This window comes from Pseudopipra pipra, chromosome 11 (assembly GCF_036250125.1).
Source record: "Pseudopipra pipra isolate bDixPip1 chromosome 11, bDixPip1.hap1, whole genome shotgun sequence".
In the NCBI taxonomy this organism is placed as follows: domain Eukaryota; kingdom Metazoa; phylum Chordata; class Aves; order Passeriformes; family Pipridae; genus Pseudopipra; species Pseudopipra pipra.
Window position 1 is genome coordinate 18,865,593 of NC_087559.1, and position 18,312 is coordinate 18,883,904.

Genomic DNA, 18,312 nt, shown 5'->3' on the forward strand with positions numbered 1-18,312 from the left:
TTATCACATATACATTTATCTAGGACTAAAATATTTAGGATATAGCCTGTATTTTATATCTTTGGTTCTGGCAAGGACAGAGTAACCCCTATAATAACAGACTTCTGAAAACAGATATGAATGTCAGAGTTCAAAACATACATAAGTCCTGGGCCACAGTTGCACAGAACAAAGTAATAAGATCTATTTCACGAAGTTACTTTCTCATCTGACCATTTAAACCATTTAAATTGTTCTGGGGACATGAGTTATTCCAATGGTTGAGATAAGTCTAATGGTGCAGCTGGAGGGTTGTAGGATATGTACTAACAAAAGCCCACTCTGTGGGAGCAGCAGCACTGTTGGAAATCCAGCTCTTTGTATCCCAAAGCAATGCTGCTGGTGTAAGTTTGGGAGGAGGGCTTTGCTCATGTTTGAAGTGAATAATGCAATGCCATGCAGTTAATAACTCGTGCCATGTAATCTGCTTAAGCTTTGTGTTTTACAGCCCAGCTTCCCTGCCTGGTTCTCTTCCACTGGTACAGTCAGGCTGTTCTTATATCCTTGCAGGGCTTTGAAGGGAAAAGAGGATTCCCCACTAATACTTCTTCCCTTTTTTTCAAGGAGATATAATGTTGTGTTTCTATCTCAGGACTACCTGGACTAGAAATGAGAAAAATCCCTCTTTCCAGGGTTCCAGAACACAATTTTCTCTCCCTGACAGGCCCAACAGAGCGTGAGAAACCAAGTTTAACATGCCTTTATGGGCAGATATAGGTGAGGCACTTGCCTCACACATGGGGAATGGTATCACACAGGTATCACACAGCCCTCTGCATTATTGAACAGAATCCTTAATATTCCATATATATGCACATATCAAGCAACTTGAAGTGAGAAAATGTGAACAGACAAATACCAACTGACCTCAACCAGCACGAAGGGCAAATGAATGGAAATATTAAAGTCCATACTTTCTTTCTGATAAACACACAGTATTTTGGAAATGCTCTGCTTGCCCCCAGATCTCAGCTGTGTTGGTAACCACTGGGCCAGCACTCTGACAAATGATCTTTAACAATTATGTGGGGAAATATTTGCTGTGCCAGCATGTCAGAAACACTAAGCCTGCCTTTTCAGATTAAATTTTGCTGTGGGCACAAAGGGATAAAAAGACTCCTTGCAATATTGGCCTGGCTGTCTGTTACACAAAACCTGACATCTCCATTGAATGGCTGTGCTGGTTCCCAGCCCAGCAGGAAAGCCCAGGGGGCTGAATGGGAATGAATGAAGTGGTTGGAGGCTGGACAATGGGATCCCTGGGCAGCGTCTGGGATGGCAAAGCCTGACCTAAAGGCAGGGACTTGTGCAGGCTTTTGTCAGACTAGATTTTGGTTGGACTCTTCAGCTATCTAATCCTGAGGGGTGGGCAAGAAATCCTGAGTGAGGCTGCTGAGAGGGGGGAGTTTTGTCTGGAGCTGAGTTCAGAGTTTGGCTCTCACGCTGGACTGGAGGGTTCAGAGGTTTTCCCAAACTCTGGCTGATGTTTATCTCTGTAGCTCAGAGGTTCTTCTTAGCAGAGTCACAGTTAATCCATTTTAAACCCCTCTAATCTCCAGGTATCAGTGATATTTGTGCATCTAAACGAGGTGGTTGCTGCAAAAGAATTCAACAGCATCTCTAAGCTTGTAAGTCATGTTTTTCTATCTGAAGGGAATTGTAGAATCAGTAAGTAATGTGGGCAACAGCTGCCTACTGCTGTGGTCATGATAATAGTGTTTTAGAAGGGGAAACTGGTGTGAAGGACAAGCATCCTAAGATCTGGTCTGAAGTCTGAGTTAGAGCTGAGCTCAGATCATGGGTCCTCTGCAGTGGCAGATGTGACACAAGCCTGCTTCTCAGAGCAGCAGCCTGGGATTCCTGCAGAGGAAACCACTTCTACAGTCAAACCCTTATTTTGTCATTTTTTGTACATGGAAAGCTCAAAGCCAACACACAGAAGCATTTCCCCTGCTGTTCATGTACCTGGGCATCCCTGGCACTCTGCAGGACTGCAGTCATTCCCATGGGGACTCAGGTGGAGATTCCACCTTTGTATTTCTCACCTGCTAAGAGGTGTTTTTAACTGGTATTTGAGCTGCTCCCTTAAAGCTGTAACCTTTCCTGGAGCCAAGCACCTTGCAGGAAGCTGCTCCATGGCTTGGGGGATCCACTGGGTAAGAGTCACTTTTTTGTCTGCTTTGAACCTGCCTCCTGCTCTCATGTGCTGAGTCAGAGTTCCTACACGAGAGACTGAACAGTTCTTCCCCATCCATCTTCTTCAGGAAAATTCTGCAGATCCGTTTCACCTCTCTCCTCAACTCCCTCTCTTTCACACGTGCACATGCCTTTTTTCACACTTGTTGCCTTTTCTATGCCTCTTCCAGTTTCATTGTTTTAGGTGAAAGGCTCATGATCTCCTTTTTCTGATATAGGTGTTCTGTGAATGTGTGTAATTATTTTCTTTGTATTGTTCTCTGTTCATTTTGTAATAAATGTTAATATTTTATATTTCCTTTCCTCCCTGCAACTTAACTGAACAGATGATACATTCCTAGAGTTACACAGCTCAAAGGTATAATTCTTCAGCAGTTATAAGCTCTGAGTTCATCACTGTGTCTGTTCCACTGAAGCTGGAAGTGCTGTTTGAGATTGGGTTTGGTTTCATTTCCTGCCCTGACCCTAAAATGCATCAGTTCTCATTTATGTGGTCACTCACTGTCCTAAGATTATTCTGCAATTCTTCACAGCTGATCTTGGTTTTTTCACACCTTGACTAATTGAGTAATTTTAAAATTTTTATTTTCAGTTGTATTTTACCTAAAAATCAAATTATAATCGCATTATTGTAGCTTTCCTTACCATGTGATATAAAGCCTATTTCCCCAAATAAAATACAGCCCCAAGAAAATATGTTTCCAGACTACCAGTCATGGTTGGAATTAGGATAAAATCAAAGTTACATATCCAGCTCCTCCTCAGTGGATATTCTGATCTGAATCCAAGCTTTGTGATTCAAATGCATTTTTAGTGGAGACATGAATCAAATTAGTGAGCTGGAACTTTCCTGCTTTTAATTCCAGAGATTAATTCAAACTCACCTCTGAATGATGGTCTCTTCTGCAGTGTGTTTAATGAGACACAAACATCCTGATATATCATGGATTTAAACCGTTTTTTTAAGCACAAATTAATATTTTAAATATAAAATCCATAATACATATATGATGCACATCATCCACCAAGTTCTTTTTCCATTTGTTTAATCAAGGAGGGAGAGAAGGCCCTTTAAATTTAAGGATACACAATCTAAGCCACATAAACTTCTTTACACCTGTTTTATAGCACTGACTTGGCACTTTATAAGTTATATTCTGGGACAGATCATGGGTTTACAGTTTCACTTATAAAGTAATGGAAAAAACGGAAAAAAATTATGCATTTTTGCAAAGCATGGCAAAGCAGCACATGTTCCCAGGGTCCTGGGAGGACTTGTGTTACTGAAGAATTGCTTCATTTTAAGCTTGGTTAAAACACAAACCAAAATTCAAAAGCCTTGGTCTGCTTAACTTCATCAAAAATAAATGCATCAGATCTTAAAGATTTGTGTTGTGAGATAATCCCAAACTGGAAATTCAAACACAGACTGAGATTCTGGGGGGAAGAGGCAAAGAAGGAGAGCAGGAGGATCAGCTGAAAGTGAACTGGGGCCTCTGCAGGTTGAACTCGTGGATGCTCCATAACCCTGCCTTTGGAAGAGCACAGTCCCTGGTGTCTGTCTGTCCTTGGATGCTCCATAACCCTGCCTTTGGAAGAGCACAGTCCCTGGTGTCTGTCTGTCCTTCAGCCCTCCCGGCTCAGCCCGTCCTGCCTTTGGAGATGCCACTCCGCTCCCTCCAGCCCGGAGCCGAGTTCAAACAGCCCCTCCTGGGGCAGCACCGCCGCTGGGTGTGAGCCAGGGCTCTGACCCCGATGAGGACAGCTCGGATCCTCATCCCGAGGGTCCTGTTCCCTGGAGCACCGATGGACATCCAGGCGCTGCCATTGCCTGTTCCAGGCAGGCCCCCCGGGCAGGTCAGAGCTGCCAGAGGAGGGGTCTCTGTGTGCCCGGGGCCCAGGGACGGGCAGGATCCCCAGAGCCGCCCCCTCCCCTCCGCACAGCCCGCTTTGTTCCGCACAGCCTGGGCAGCTCCAGCACTCACCCCTGCTCCACTGAAAGCTCTCCTGCCCGGCCCGCTCAGGGCTGCGAGGCAGGGAGGAGGAAGGAAGGTGATGCTTTGACAGCTCCTTTTTTAGGGTAATGAGCAGAACTGCTCTTTCTTCCCCCTCCTGCTCCCCACGGCCTTTCCTTTCTTCCCCGAGCCCCGGGAAGGGAAGGATGGAGGTTCAGCTCTGCCCTGCAGGCACTCACAGATAAACTGGGGTGTCTTTGTGGGCTCTGCAATGGAGCCACTGCTTTGTTTAGAGCTTGTTTGCTGTTTGCTTCCTATATATAATGACAGGTGAATGCAGATCAATAGAATTAAAGTTTTGACTTGAGCACATGAGGCAGCAAAGCATCAATTACCTGCTGGTGACTTCTGCACTCGTTCACAAAGCAGAGCTCCATGAATTTATCTAGTCCATGGGAGCCTGCCATGGAAAAGCTCACTCTGCTTGGAAGAGGAAGAAATAATTGTTGCCTTTCCAGCATTAATAATTTTCTGTTCTAAAAAGAATATAATTTAATAAAGAGATAATTTAGATTATAAACAACCTATACCCTAACTAGAAGAAAAGCCTTGTTTGATGCAAGACATTGCTGTTTGCAGAAGCAGAGCATTAACTGATAAGGTTGGAGAGCTGCAATTTAAATATAAGTGACTTTTAATACTTCACAGGAAGTGCCAATCCTTAGAGATTGACAGTTCCTCTGAATTATGTGAAGTACAGGTCTAAACACCTCAGAACTCTCAGGATCTTAGATCCTTAATGATGATTTTTCTGATATGAATTCTGAGCTTAGATCATTCATATACTGCATAGTATTTACCTAAAAAGCCTTAAACTTATTTCCTTTTTAAAGATTCCTATTTTTAAATGCATTTGAGGCATCATTTGGAAACTGTAAATCATGATGACTGAAAAAACCCAAACCAAAGAGAGCAAAGCAGGCAGGGAACAATGGGACAGAGGGAAAAGTAGCAAGAGTAAGACAGACAGCACAAGAATAAACCTGGTACGTAGTTCTGAGATTAATCATAACTTTTCTGAAAAATACCAAGCCCTGGCTGCACTGGAAGGTCTTTTGTAGTGCATTTACCCAGGAATATCCTGCCAGGGCTGGGAATATTTCACAGCTGGAAGACTTCTCCTGAAAAACCCATCACATCCCAGCCAGGCCCCAGCACAGCCACATTCTTGCTGACAGTATAAGCTAAGAGCATTCTTACTTTTGGTTTTCTTATTCTTTTTCCTCTGCTGAGGGAATTGTCTCTTGGAAATGTGGATAGTTTTGGAAATTAGGCAAACCCATGTAGATTCATTAATGGAAACACAGATCTTTCAGAATAAGGACCAGCTTCTCTTCTAACTTTCGCTTATAATAGTTCAAATTTTTGTTTAGTTGGTTTTGGGTTTTTGGTTGGTTGGTTGGTTGGGTTTGTTTGGTTGACTTAGAAATCTGAGGAAAAAGTATTTTTCATCTAAGGAAACTGTCTCCTCAACATGGAACCAAAATGAAATATTTCATTGTATTGATTCTGTGTGTCTTAAAGTGATATTTTGAAATCTGATTTATTAATGTCATTCAGATAGAAAAAATCAAAACAATTCATCAAGAAAGCATCGAAATAAAATGCCACCATTTTTCTGCTTTTCCTTTTATTTTTGTCTATGTGAAATCTTGCCTGATGTAACCTAAATAACTATGCAACTAGTTTAAACAGTTCCCAAACTACACTTCTGGAGGATGACCTGAGTACTTTGCCTGGGTCTACATGAAACCAGAGCAGAGCTATAGGTGTGAGCAGCCCCTCTGTTTACCTCATTTATTATCTGTCAGGTCACTGAACCAGAGCACTACAAACAGCCCCTGGATGCACTCTGTCCTGCAGCACAGACTGTTCAGAGCTCTGTGCCTCCCAGGGTGTGCCCGTGCTGTGCAGGGTGAGTTCACCCCAGGGAGGTGTTTGTGCTGTGCCCTCTGGGTGCTCAGAGTGCTGTGCTGGTGCAGGGCCAGACTGGGCTCCCTGGGTGACCCCCCACTGATGCACCCAAAATACAGGGGTACCCCCACCTGCAGGAGTCCTGCTGGAAATGCCACCTTCTCCCGTTTGCTGCCACAAAAGTGGGGACATAACCTCTTTTCCTGCAGTTTTCATAAGCATGGCTCCTATTTCTGTTGTGTAATTTTCTGCTAAGCAGTGCCCCTTAGACCTACCAGCTTCAGGACTGTGACAATACTGTACCTGGAGCTCAGCTTAAACCTGCCAGTGCAGTGCTTTAAACCTGGCTGATCTCCCCATACTTTCATGTTACATAAATGAATGCCAAGGACATGTGATGGGGTCGAGTACAGAGAGCAGAAGCAGAGCAGACGTGCTGTGAATAGCAGAAATTTTAGTGTTATATATCATGAACCTTCCCTGAAACACTCTGCTGTGAACAGAGACTCTTCACCAAACAAAGCACAGGGCCTGATTTTCATTCTGGACATTCACTGAAAGGTTTGGGCGCTTCCCACTGAAATCTGATCCCTAAAACCCTCGGCACCTCTGCTCCTGGAATGGACGATGTGTGCTGTGATGGCAATTAGCACTGGAAGCTCAGACACCCTTCAGAGAATATTTTTCTCCCCAAACAAGGAGGGACTGCAACACCCAGTCAATCACAGCCTCTACACCTCATTTTTCACGTGGTTTTAAGAACGATGCTGTGAAGGCTGAGGTTACTTGTTACGCAGAAGTGAATTTCTAAAGATGTCTTGTGCTCAGAGCTGATATCTGGCACTTATTGACCAACCATTTCTGTTTTATAGAGTACTTTCCAATGTAAAATGGTGAACAGAACACAGGCAGCACCCTGGGATACAGATACCTGCAATAATTGTCAAGCTTCAGCCCATGCTGTTTTCTCTAAAGCTGAGCTGCACCTTTGTGGTCCTTGAAGGGATATTTATTCACTTTTATCAGAATTTGCCAGATTTTCAGATGGGCATTATGAAAAGCTATAAAAATGTATACAGAATTCCTTTTTTCAAAGATAAAAGATGGTCTCTGAACTAAAGCCAGTCTCTTGATGTAATTCACAACTTTCAGGTTGCTTGACTGGAGCACACAGATAGTTTCACATCCGGAACTGTGAAAATATCATAGAATTACAGAGTGGTTTGGGTTGGAAGGGACCTTAAAGACCATGTACTTCCAACCCTGCTGCCAGCTGGATATCTCTTCTCTATAATGGATCTAAGCAAATACTTTGACCAGCTCCTCCCCCTGCCCTCCTTCCCCTCTTCCCCCCAAATCTCAGTCTGTGTTTGAATTTCCAATTGCAAATCCAATTTGGGATTATCTCAGAATGCGAATCTTTAGGATCACATGCATTTAATCAGGTTTACTCATGGTTCAGGGCATTATTTTCCAGCTGTTTCTCTGGTCTGAGGGCAGCATTATCCTTAGGTTGTGACTACAGTTTTCCTTGGGCTGCTTCAGTGGCTGCAGCTCTGGACAGCTGAGATACAGAGTGCCAGGGAAATGCCAGGTATCACAAAGAGAATACCATAAAGCACTCATGAGAGAGGCAAAGACCAATCTGGATTTTAATCAGTCTGCTCAGCAGGGAGATGAGATGCTGATAAAGTTGAAAAAATACACTGGAGAATGAAGGGAAGAGAAAGTACAGTAAACATGGGCAGTGATTGAACAGGAATCCAGACTCTGGGGAGCAGTAAAATGAACAAATATTTGCAGGACTGCTAAATAACCATGTCACTGAAAGTACAGAAATTGCCTTTACTGTATTTCTTCACCCCAGTGACATTTATCAGCTCACCCCCCAACCTGCTCAGAGTCCAGGCAGTTTTAAATACTGCCTGTCTCCCTCAGTTCCTGGCAGTTCCTAAGGAACATGATGGTATTTAAAGTCTTTTGATCTTGGCTGTGCTATCCTGGGGATGGGGTTTAAGAACTTTGCTTGGCTATGGGTTTGTATTATGGCAAGTTCCCAGCAAAGTCATGGAGTCAATTAATTTACTTTCTAAATATTTTCCCAGGTCTCCAGATGATTTAGTGTTTATATTACATAGAGCTGCTCTTTGAGAACAGAAGTTATGATGAAGTAGAATAGTTGCCTGTACATCTGGTATTCCCTTCTCTGGGTGGCCAACTCTATCAGACACCTGTTTGGAGCAAGCTGCTGAGACAGAACATATTACCTGCAAATCAAAGGACAGGTTTGAGTGCACTGGTCCAGATTTCATGATTCCATCCTTTTTTTTCCCCCAGTAAATAAATTTAAAAGGCTTTTTGTTGAATTTGGGTTTTGTTTTGCTTAACATCCACTAATTTTTCTCAAACAAAGGGTGACTTCGCTCATCTTGTTACATCATTGTCTGTTTTGGGATGTATTCAAGAGATAAGGCCTCCTCTCCTGCAGATCATTAATCCTTCCATGTTCTGAGAGCAGACTATTTTAGCAAGACAAATTAGCTTAATCTGTTTGAAAACTTGGGTCGTCAGCATATATCTTACAAACTACCTTGTCTGGTTTGTATTCTGAAGGAAAGTGAGATGAAGAGCAAAAAGTGAATAATCGCTTCCTATTTCTTTAGTAGAACTTCTCATTTTCATGAAGTGATTTTCAAGTTTTATGAAGAAAATAAAAAACTGAATTTCTTCCCTTTTATTCCTCCAGCAGAAAAAAAAGTTTAAAAGAATGCAGAATTCTCTGCCTGTGCCTGAGTGATGATCAGCAGTGCTTGGTTTGCAGAGTCACTTATGTGAAAGGACACAAAAATGACGTGTGCTAAACCCACATGAGATACGAGTGGTTGAGTTGTTTTAATTTTCTCTCTGGAGGAGCTCAGTGGAGTCCTTAACTACTTTATACACTGTGTGTGTTTAAGTGCCTGATTGAAGCACTTGTCACTACTCTGGTCCTCTCAGGATCCTGCCCTGGTGGTTTTACTTTGGATTTTTGTCAATATCTGTGACATCCAGGGAGATAAAACATAAATACCCCACGTTTAAACCACAGGTTACACTTTGAGGTTACATATTACTACTTGGTCTTACATAAAACTGACCTGAAGAAAAAATAAATTTAAAAATGCACCTGGCCCTTCAAAGCCTCTGTTAGGGAGGTCTGGCCAACTTCCATGCAGTAGATTTATTGCCCAGTATGTTCCTGTTACTCCTAGAAGCAAAGGAATGCTGATGGATCCAGCAGCTCTGATCTCAGAGTGTATGAGCAGAGCACAGCTTGGTCACATGGAGTGGGAAAACTGGAGTGCTCTGGGCAAGGCCCCTTCCTGCAGGTGCTCTTGAGCACAGAAGGGGCTACATATGTGTCAGGTTTGCTTAAGAACCAAGGAGAGGACCAGTGTGTGGCTGTGCAGCCAACAGGGAACTGTCCCCAGGGAGGTTTATCCTGAGCTGTGACACTTCGTGTGACAGGAGGCTACAGACTCTTGGCCTAGTGGTGTGTTTTTCTTGGTGATAAATAATTGCTTTAAGCAGCTCTCCTGTACTGCTGGGAGCTGGCTCTGGGTCCAGAGGGATGCATACCCTGGTCTTGTCCAAGCTGGTACCTCCACTGCCACTCTGCTGTGCCTGTATCTCGGTGCAGGGGGCTCTGGAGTGCCAGGGTCTGTCCCAGGGTGGCACGGAGGTTAATGCAGCTCTGAGCTCTCTGCCCTGCTCCAGCAGCAGCACGGGGCACTGGTGGCCTGTCCCCAGCCATGGGACCACCAGGCACAAGGGCCTGGGCAGCAAGTGCCACCCTGCTGGGGCTGGAGGGGAGAGGTGCTGCAAGGCAGAGGGGTGCAGTGAGGGCTGGGGATGGCCCAGACCGTGCCTGCTGCTGGGTCTTGCAGGGACAGGGAGGCAGTGACTGCTGGGGGGGATGTGCTTTCCAAGGGGCCCAGCCTTTGATGGGCAGTCCAGTCCTTGGGTTTGAAAGGGGTGTGGGAGTAACTTTTTTCTTTAAAGTTATGTTTGTGTACGAAATTAATCCTTCTATTTGGCTGGCTAAGTCGAGATAGATAATATGTTGATCACCTAGAAAGTCTGTGCGTATTTTCTTGGGGAAAGACTATCTAAAGCCAGGGCAGCCAGAGCAAGGAGGGAGGTGCACAGCTGTCACTGCGGGGCCATCAAGCTGCTGGCTGAACGTCCAGGCACTAATCCAAGGCTGCAGAAACACTGAATACACACCCTCTGGGGAGAAAATAACCTCTCTGGTACAGGAGGGGTCAGAATGATGCAAATTCTGCACAGAAGGGGGGAGGAGACAGCTTTAACAGGCAGCTGTGCAGGAGAGCACAGAACAACTCCCTGGCTGGGACTGTGCTCTGTCCCTGCAGGGCTGCTCTGAACCTTCACCTCTCCCTCCCCAGGAAGGGTGTGCCAGGGCTGCTGAGGAACAGGGCTGTGGGAGCAGCCTGGACACCGGGAACGGGCAGTGCCCCGCGTGTGGCACTGCCATTGTGCTCCAGTGATTTACTCCCCACACAGCAAATAAGGCCAGGCAGATAAAAGGAGGATTTAGGGAGAAGGCAGGGAAAGCCTCCCAATAATAAACACTGTGTAACTGGCTACACTTCCAACGGCACAGCACACAAGTACAGGCTTCCTTGGGGATAAATGCATTCATTCGAATGGATTTGAAGTAAAGGGTTTGCTGTTATTATGGGAAGCATTGAGAGACTTGCATTTAAAATAAAACTACCCCTTCCATAGAAAGAGATGCTACACATTTTCTTCAATGCCAAGGTAATGTATTTAAATTGCTCTGTACCGTTCTCTCTATCATATGTAACAATATCCTCCGTTATCCCTTTTTGGGAAATCAAACTTTAAAGTGTTTAAAGTTCCTTTAAAGTGTTCCCAATGAGAGTAATCTGATTTGCTTGCTTAGCTTACAATTCTACTATGAGACATGCCAGTAGTCTAAGCTTCAGATGATGATAACATATTCACCTGTTACTATTAACTTCTTTAAAAACTTGAAGTTCTGTGGTTTTTTGGCAGACTTCTATGCAATACATAACTTCTCACAGTCCTAAGTAGAAAACAATAACCTGTACAAGCATAAAATGAGATGACATGAGTTCATCCCAAACAATCTGAGCACTTTTACAGATGAGGTTCTGCAAAGCAACATTTCATTTTACTCTGCATGAGCTCAGTTCCCTGACTGTCCTCATTCCTACTGCCATCAGTCCCTGCTCCCTGCCTGTCACTGCTCTTGGCCAAAGACATATTTATCATCTGCAGGTCTGTCCAGTCTTTTGTGTGATCCAGCACATGAACACCCACTGCCTCCGTTCAAGTTTTGTGCCACCCAAAACAACTTGCCACGTTTCACCTCACAACCAGCAAATAATTGGTATTGATGACAATAGTCAAGCAGAAATAGTCCAGATTTTTTTTATTTACTGTCTAATTTTTAAAATAGAATAGTTCTAGAATGCCTAAGTATAAAGCATGCATTATCATTCCAACTGGAAATAACCTGCTATAGACACCTTCTTTTATGCATTAGTGTTTCCTTCCTAGGGCTTTTCTTTCTTCATTTAATGGAGCTGATTCTGTACCAGTTAGGAATATTTCCATATTCCTCTCCTGTTCTTGGATTATTGATTTGGTCCATCCTGTTATATTTTACAGAATAAATGACAACCTGAGAAACTATTGAAAAGATCAGGGCACTGTCTCCTGAAAGAAAAGTAGAACTATTTCCAAAGTAAGATAACCTAAAGCATAAGTTTCTAAAAAAATTTAACACTGATGAAATAAATAAATGGAGAAAATTATGCCAGAAGCCTCAATCTTGATATTTATAGGAGAATATGAGGGGAGGAAACAAGCCTCTGCATTCCATGCATAAAGGATTCCTACTCATTAACACATATAAATGCTGATGGATAATTAAGTAATTCGGGAGACAGACCATGCATATGGGAAGCATTTCTGGTATTTTATGACCCTTTCCACTGACCTATGTAATTACTCCGCTGTGATTAATGCAGCAACATAAGCCCTCTGTGAACGTCTCTATTATGAAGTGTATTTCAATTCTAAATGACCTTTCTTTTTATTTATTACACTGAGATCAAAAAAAAAAAAGGTTGTTAAATTCTTTTATTCTCTCCAATGCTATTAAAGAGAAAAAGAATCCATAAACTTTATTAAGTGATCAATTTTTAAGCCACCTACAATGTAGTATAGAAAACAGAGCCAACTTATATTTGGGAAGAACAATTCATGTCAAACCAATCTAATTTCCTTTTCTGACAGGGGAAATGGCTGAATGGATAAAAAGAAGGAGTAGATGTGACATTTTAATTGTAGTAACATTGTTATATGTGGCATTCCTATAAACAATACTTATAAGTCATAAGACTACATTAGAATACATGGATGGTGTCCCCTTGAGCTGGAGCAAAACTTAGTGGGAAAAAAAGGGAATTTAGGGAATAGCTGGTAATGATTTGTCCTCAGATAGAGTCTATCAAGGGAAGGCCACCAGAATCTGTCCTGGGACCTCACCAGTGTGTTCATTTGGGCTCCCAGCTTTTGAAGGAGAAATTACAAGTGTGCAATGGACTCCAAACTGGGGGGGAATGAGCAGTTTGGAGGTTAGTCCCAATAGCATCCTGAGACACTGGAGAAATAATCCATAAATGGAACTGCTGAGCTTCAGTAAGAACAATTGAAAAGAACTATACCTGGGAAAATGAAATCAAGTGCCTCAGTACAAAATGAGAATAACTCCCTGGGCATCACTGCATAAGAATGGGACTTGCCTGACTTTCTAAACCCTTCTGTATTCAGACACTGAATTTCCTTTAATAATATGGAACTATAAATAGGAGCAGCATGTAAAGTTCATAGACTGGACTCAAACATGATCCTCTCTATAAGGAATGAGCCTTTAGCTGGAGCAAACCTGTGGCAGAACAAGCCAGTTAAGGTGAATTCTCAGGAGACACCCCTGCAATCTTAAATGCTCTCTACAGGATACTCAAATCCCCATCCCCTTCTCTCCACTGCTACCTCGCAGCACTAGTTCTTGCCAAGCCTAGATCCTGGTCCAGACTCTGTGTGGCACCTGGCAATGGAGAAAGCTCAATGGAGTACCAACTTCAGCACACACTGACTTGGATAACACTGCCATAACACCAGGGACAGTCGGGGGACACAGCAGCTCTCCCTCCATCTCCACACCTCGGCCAACTCAGCAGCTTCCCCTCAGCAGCACTCCCAGCACCTCACCCGGGCTGCACCGCGGGTCTGGATCTCTGCAGACAGGAGGGGACTCCCTGGGAGCAGGAGGAGTTTGTGGGGTGAGCAGCACGAGTGTGAGCAGGGCAAGGGAGTGGGACAAGCCTTGGTGCCAGAGGCTGTGTGGGGCAGGGACAGCTGGTGTCCTTCCCCACAGCAACCCTGAGCTCTGCCCCACCAAAATGAAACACCTCTGTGCCACCCGTGCAATGTGAGGAATGATGGCACTCCAGTTACTGTGGAATATGACCACAGGCATGCAAGCCACAGTCCTCATGAAGTGCCTCTGAAAGTGCTGGATCCAAGAGCTGTATTACATGGATGGGGAGATGGAAGTGCTTTGTGGCCAAAAGGGAATCTGAAAGGGTGGGAACTGGCCTGGTCAATGTACCCCGGGATTAAAAAGGGGTGTAGTTCCCCAGTGGTCAGTCCAGCACCATTCCTGAGCTTTACACTCCCTTTAAATTAGCATGCAATTTAAAAATAAATATTACAAATTAAGGTTATCTGACAAGGAACATGTAATTTACATTTTTAAACTCACAGTGTATGTTTTGATGTAACCCATAAAGTTCCTGCTCTGCAAGTCCCAGCTGACATTCCTTTTTGCCTTCAACTCATTCATCTCTACCTGTCAAAGGGGATTCTTTTATCCTTCATCATACTTGGGAAAAGCAATTCTGCAGGACAAGAAGTCTTTGGTGCTCATGCCAGGGAGAACATGAGACTAGACAAGTAGTGTGATCCTCCCTAACATGAAGAGTTTTCTCATTTATCTAGATATCCCTGACAGTCACCTTGGACATTACGTGCCCTCATAGTGTTTTTTAAATCCTACAGATGTTTAAATAAATGCTTTTATCTTCTACAACCACACAGGTATTAACATGCACAATGCTTAAAGAAAGACACTGGATAAAACGGTTATTTTTAGAATTTCCTCACTTCATAAAACAGTACAATAGCTACGATGCCACAAATAACTCACTATGAACTCTTCTTATAAGCAAACAGAGGAAGTGTAAGTTTAAGAAGAGACAAGGAGTTCAGAATAGACAATGTATTAAAATACTAGCTTTAGTACAGTTAGTAAAAATATATATAAATATTGCCTTTGCTTTGGGTCAGTGAAAATTTAAATTAGATGTTAATCCATAGGTCAATTTGAAACTTGGGCAGAAAAGCCTAACACACTTAATAACCATCAATGAGTCCAAGTTTCGTCTGAGACAAAAAGCAACAAAACCAGTGAACTATTAAATTCATGACCAACTTTCTGACTTTTGGAAACATTTATTTATGTTATTACAAAAGTGGAGTTTAGTTGGATAATGTATTTTTGTTTGAGATTCCCTCTATATTATTTTGTGGATTCAGGAAAGTTTCAGCTTCTCTCTTCTGGAGTATTACCTATTCTGTCAGAGAAGCAGCAGTGAAGACAGCAGAGTTTAAAACCACTGGCCAAAAGTTGGCCCTGTGTGCTTTCCCCCAATTCCTATGACAAGTTGAAGAGCTTTCCCAAGACATGGAGTGTCAGCCATCTGCTTACAGCTGGCTTTGGATGTGACCTAATGAGCAGGAAATAGGGTGAAAGAAAGAAGTGTGTTGGAAATGGTTTCTGAAGGGGTGTCAGCAATTTGTTTTAGGCTTTCTTGAAGCATTATGATGTCCTTTTGAGACACCACTGAGTCCTGTTGCTGTGTGTTTGAGGAGTAACTTCAGCTCTCTGCAGATCAGCACCCTTACTTTGGCCTACCTCCCCCTGAACGCTGCCAGCTCTCTTATGGATGCCTACCAAGAAAATGGACAAGCAGCTTCTAATTTCCCTCTGGCTAGATTTTACAAGATGTACCTGGAGACATTTAATAAGCCCCAACCAGTGATTTTCAAACTAACTTTGTGATTTTATAGGCCCTTTTGATGGACTCGGACTTACCTGTAGTGCTGCAGTTCCGATTCCAGCTGCTGGATGTGTGTTTGCAGACGTGGCACCTCGTTGGCTTTCACTTCCAGCTCCCTCACTTTGCCAAGGCTGTTCAGGACGGCGTGTCTCGCCTCTTCCACCTTCCTCCTCATCTCTGCCTGTTCCCTCTTCAGGTTACGGTTGCAGTCCTCCAGACTGACCAGGGCTTCCTGGGAGCTCCTCAGCTCCCTTTCCAGCTCCTGGTTGAACCTGATCGCTTCTTCGATTTGCCCATCCCTGGAGCTCCGGATGAGCTCCATTTCCTTCAGGACACTTTGGAGGCACTTGCTCTGGGAGTGGTTCTGTGGTAATGGTCTCTTACTCCCCATGGAACAGGTCCCCTCTTCCCTGTGGTTCGCATGGCTCTTCCGCAGTCCCACCTACAACGACCAGGAGCAGAAAGCAGGAGAAATCATTGTGTCCAAAGCAGCTGACATTTTATCAAGACTGAAATCTCTGGATTGTAGTTTCTTAGGTTTTTTTCAATCACATATAGCTGATCAGTAACTAATAAGCTACTTACCTTTGTGAAATAGAGAGACAAGGAAACATTCTCTGGAAAGTAGTTTTTAATATGTATCTGTAAATTTAATTTTCAAACTATTTGTTATTAGGTTATTGCACAAGTGTCTGTATAGCTTTAAAGTCATTACTATCATCTGTCCTCAGAAGGCAAGTAGTGTTCTGAAAGAAATATTTCCAGTTAAGTCAAAGTGTTTGTTGTAGAACTGAGTTCAGTAGAAGCGAGCTGGGGGAGTTCTTGAGCTCTCATCTATGGCCTTCTGATTCTTTCTGGGTTCTCTGACTGATGACTTCGTGTTTGCTTCTAATTTCCTTTCTCTTTTCAGATGAAAATGTAGAAGTGGCTTTGACCTGCCATGCTGGACATTGTGAGGAGGCACAGCCAGCTCAAGGAAATGGCAGTGTCACACGTGGAGCAGAGTTCTGTGAGTGCTGTGTTAGTGGGAAATCTGACGTGATCAGAACAACCAGGGAACTCTGCCCTTCACTGCTTTGCCTGTTCCATGCTATTTCATGCCAGAGTAATTTAACTGCTGCTAAGTATGTATGGCCAGTACAGCAGAACCACCAGGAACCAGCCCCAGAATTAATGGGGCTCTGCAGAGGAGCCAGAGACTATTCATCAGCCTGTCTGCAGAACTGGCTCCAGCTCTGAACTCTCGTGACCACACTCTGAACAAAACACACTTCTAATGTCTCCAAGGCACTTATAACTGAGACACTGCATGTGCTTGTACAGGTAAGAACCCAAAAGTTCTTTCTGACTTTAGGAAAAAGCCCTGTAATGATGCATAACCAGTATATAACTGCCCGTGCATGTGCACTTGAGGAGTGGTATTACACACCTGAAGTCCCCTACACTTTTAGCAGGGTGCTTTTCAGCCTATCCCTTAACCATATACAATGTCACACTGGTGAAAATGCAACATTTGTCCTTAAAACCTCCACATAACCAAACTTTGCTAAAAATTAATGCCGAGGATGAAAGACCAACCTCGGTCTATGCCATACTTCTTTTATCCATTACACTGGGGGCACAGGGCTTATTAGCACTGCATTTCAGAGAGCAGCATCTTTCTTAATAGACTGAACCAGTCACTTGTTCACAAGCGGTACTTGTCAGACTGGATTCTGCGGTGCTGTCGTTTCGCTCGCGTTAAAGAGGAACCAGAGATAAGTTAGTTATGAAGTCAGAAACACACTTGGAGCTCAGGCTCGGCTGGGATCCTTTTCCTGACGGGCAAACGGAGTTGTGCCTGACGCCCCTCCGCGAGGGGAGCGGGAGCGGCCGCACTCACCTGCAGCGCCAGGCAGCGCGCATCGCTGCTCTGCAGGGCGGCCCGCATGTCCTCCACCAGCTCCCGCAGGCTGCCGTTCTCCTCCTCCAGCTTGGCGATGCGGTCCTCGGCCTGCTCCAGCGCCACGATCTCCTCGTAGCACTCCGGGGAGCAGGGCCCCGCCGGCCGCCGCTCCGGGCCCGCCCGCCCGGCCGGGGGGTGCCCGCGGCGGCGGCGGCGGGGGCTGCGCAGCCGGATCTGGGTCTCGATGTGCTCGCTGTCCCGGCCCAGCGGCAGGCGCGGCTCGGCCCCGCCCGCCCGGGTGCTGAAGAGCCCGCAGAGCCGCGCGTGGAACTGCCGGAAGGTGAGCCCGGCCGCCAGCCCGTCCCACAGCCCCGCGCACTCCTCGGGCTCCGCCGCCTCCTCCAGCCCCAGCACCTGGCACAGCGTGCGGAAATCCTCGCCGGGGATGCGGCCGGCCCCGGCGCAGTCCAGGTGGTGGAAGATCTCCTGCAGGTACTGGTCCAGCCCGGTGGCCAGCACCACGATCTCGTTCTCCACGCCGCGGTCCAGCCCGTAGTGGTAGGCGAGGGCGCTCACCAGCCACTGCGTGCGCCGGGCCGGCCGCCCGTAAGGGTCCCAGCCCTCAGCCGGCTCCATCGCACTCCCCGAGCATCCCGAGCCCGGCCGAGCCCGCCCCGCAAAGCCCCGCTCGGCCCCGCCCGGCACCGCACAGCTCCGCCCGGCCCCGCTCAGCCCCGCCCGGCCCCCTCGGCCCCGCTCAGCATCGCTCAGCCCCGCCCGGCCCCGCACAGCTCCGCCCGGCCCCGCTCAGCCCCACCCGGCTCCGCTCAGCCCCGCTCAGCCCCGCACAGCTCCGCGACGGGGCGGGACGGGAGAGGGGCCGGGCTGTTCCCACGCGGAGCTCCGGGCTCGCCCCTCTGCGGGAGCCGCGTTCGGCTTTGTCTGTCAGGAAAAGGGCTTCAGGCGGAGCGGGCAGGTGCGACCCTGCTCCGTTTGTCTGTCGGGAAAAGGATTCCAGCCGAGC

General features: G+C 45.5%; 1 protein-coding gene across 2 annotated transcripts in view; it reads right to left on the reverse strand.

The window, feature by feature from the left end:
* EFCC1 (EF-hand and coiled-coil domain containing 1) overlaps window positions 1-17,970 on the reverse strand; it is a 52,486-nt gene extending 34,516 nt beyond the window's left edge. Inside the window, exons 1-2 of one of the 2 annotated variants that reach the window (XM_064668030.1) lie at window positions 17,286-17,970; window positions 15,439-15,845 (exon numbers count right to left, since the gene is read on the reverse strand). In XM_064668030.1, the coding sequence (XP_064524100.1) occupies window positions 15,439-15,845; window positions 17,286-17,924 (1,046 nt within the window). In that variant the 5' untranslated portion in view covers window positions 17,925-17,970. The remainder of the gene's footprint in view (window positions 1-15,438; window positions 15,846-17,285) is intronic. The other variant, XM_064668031.1, reaches the window with a different exon arrangement.
* Window positions 17,971-18,312: the final 342 nt, after the last annotated feature.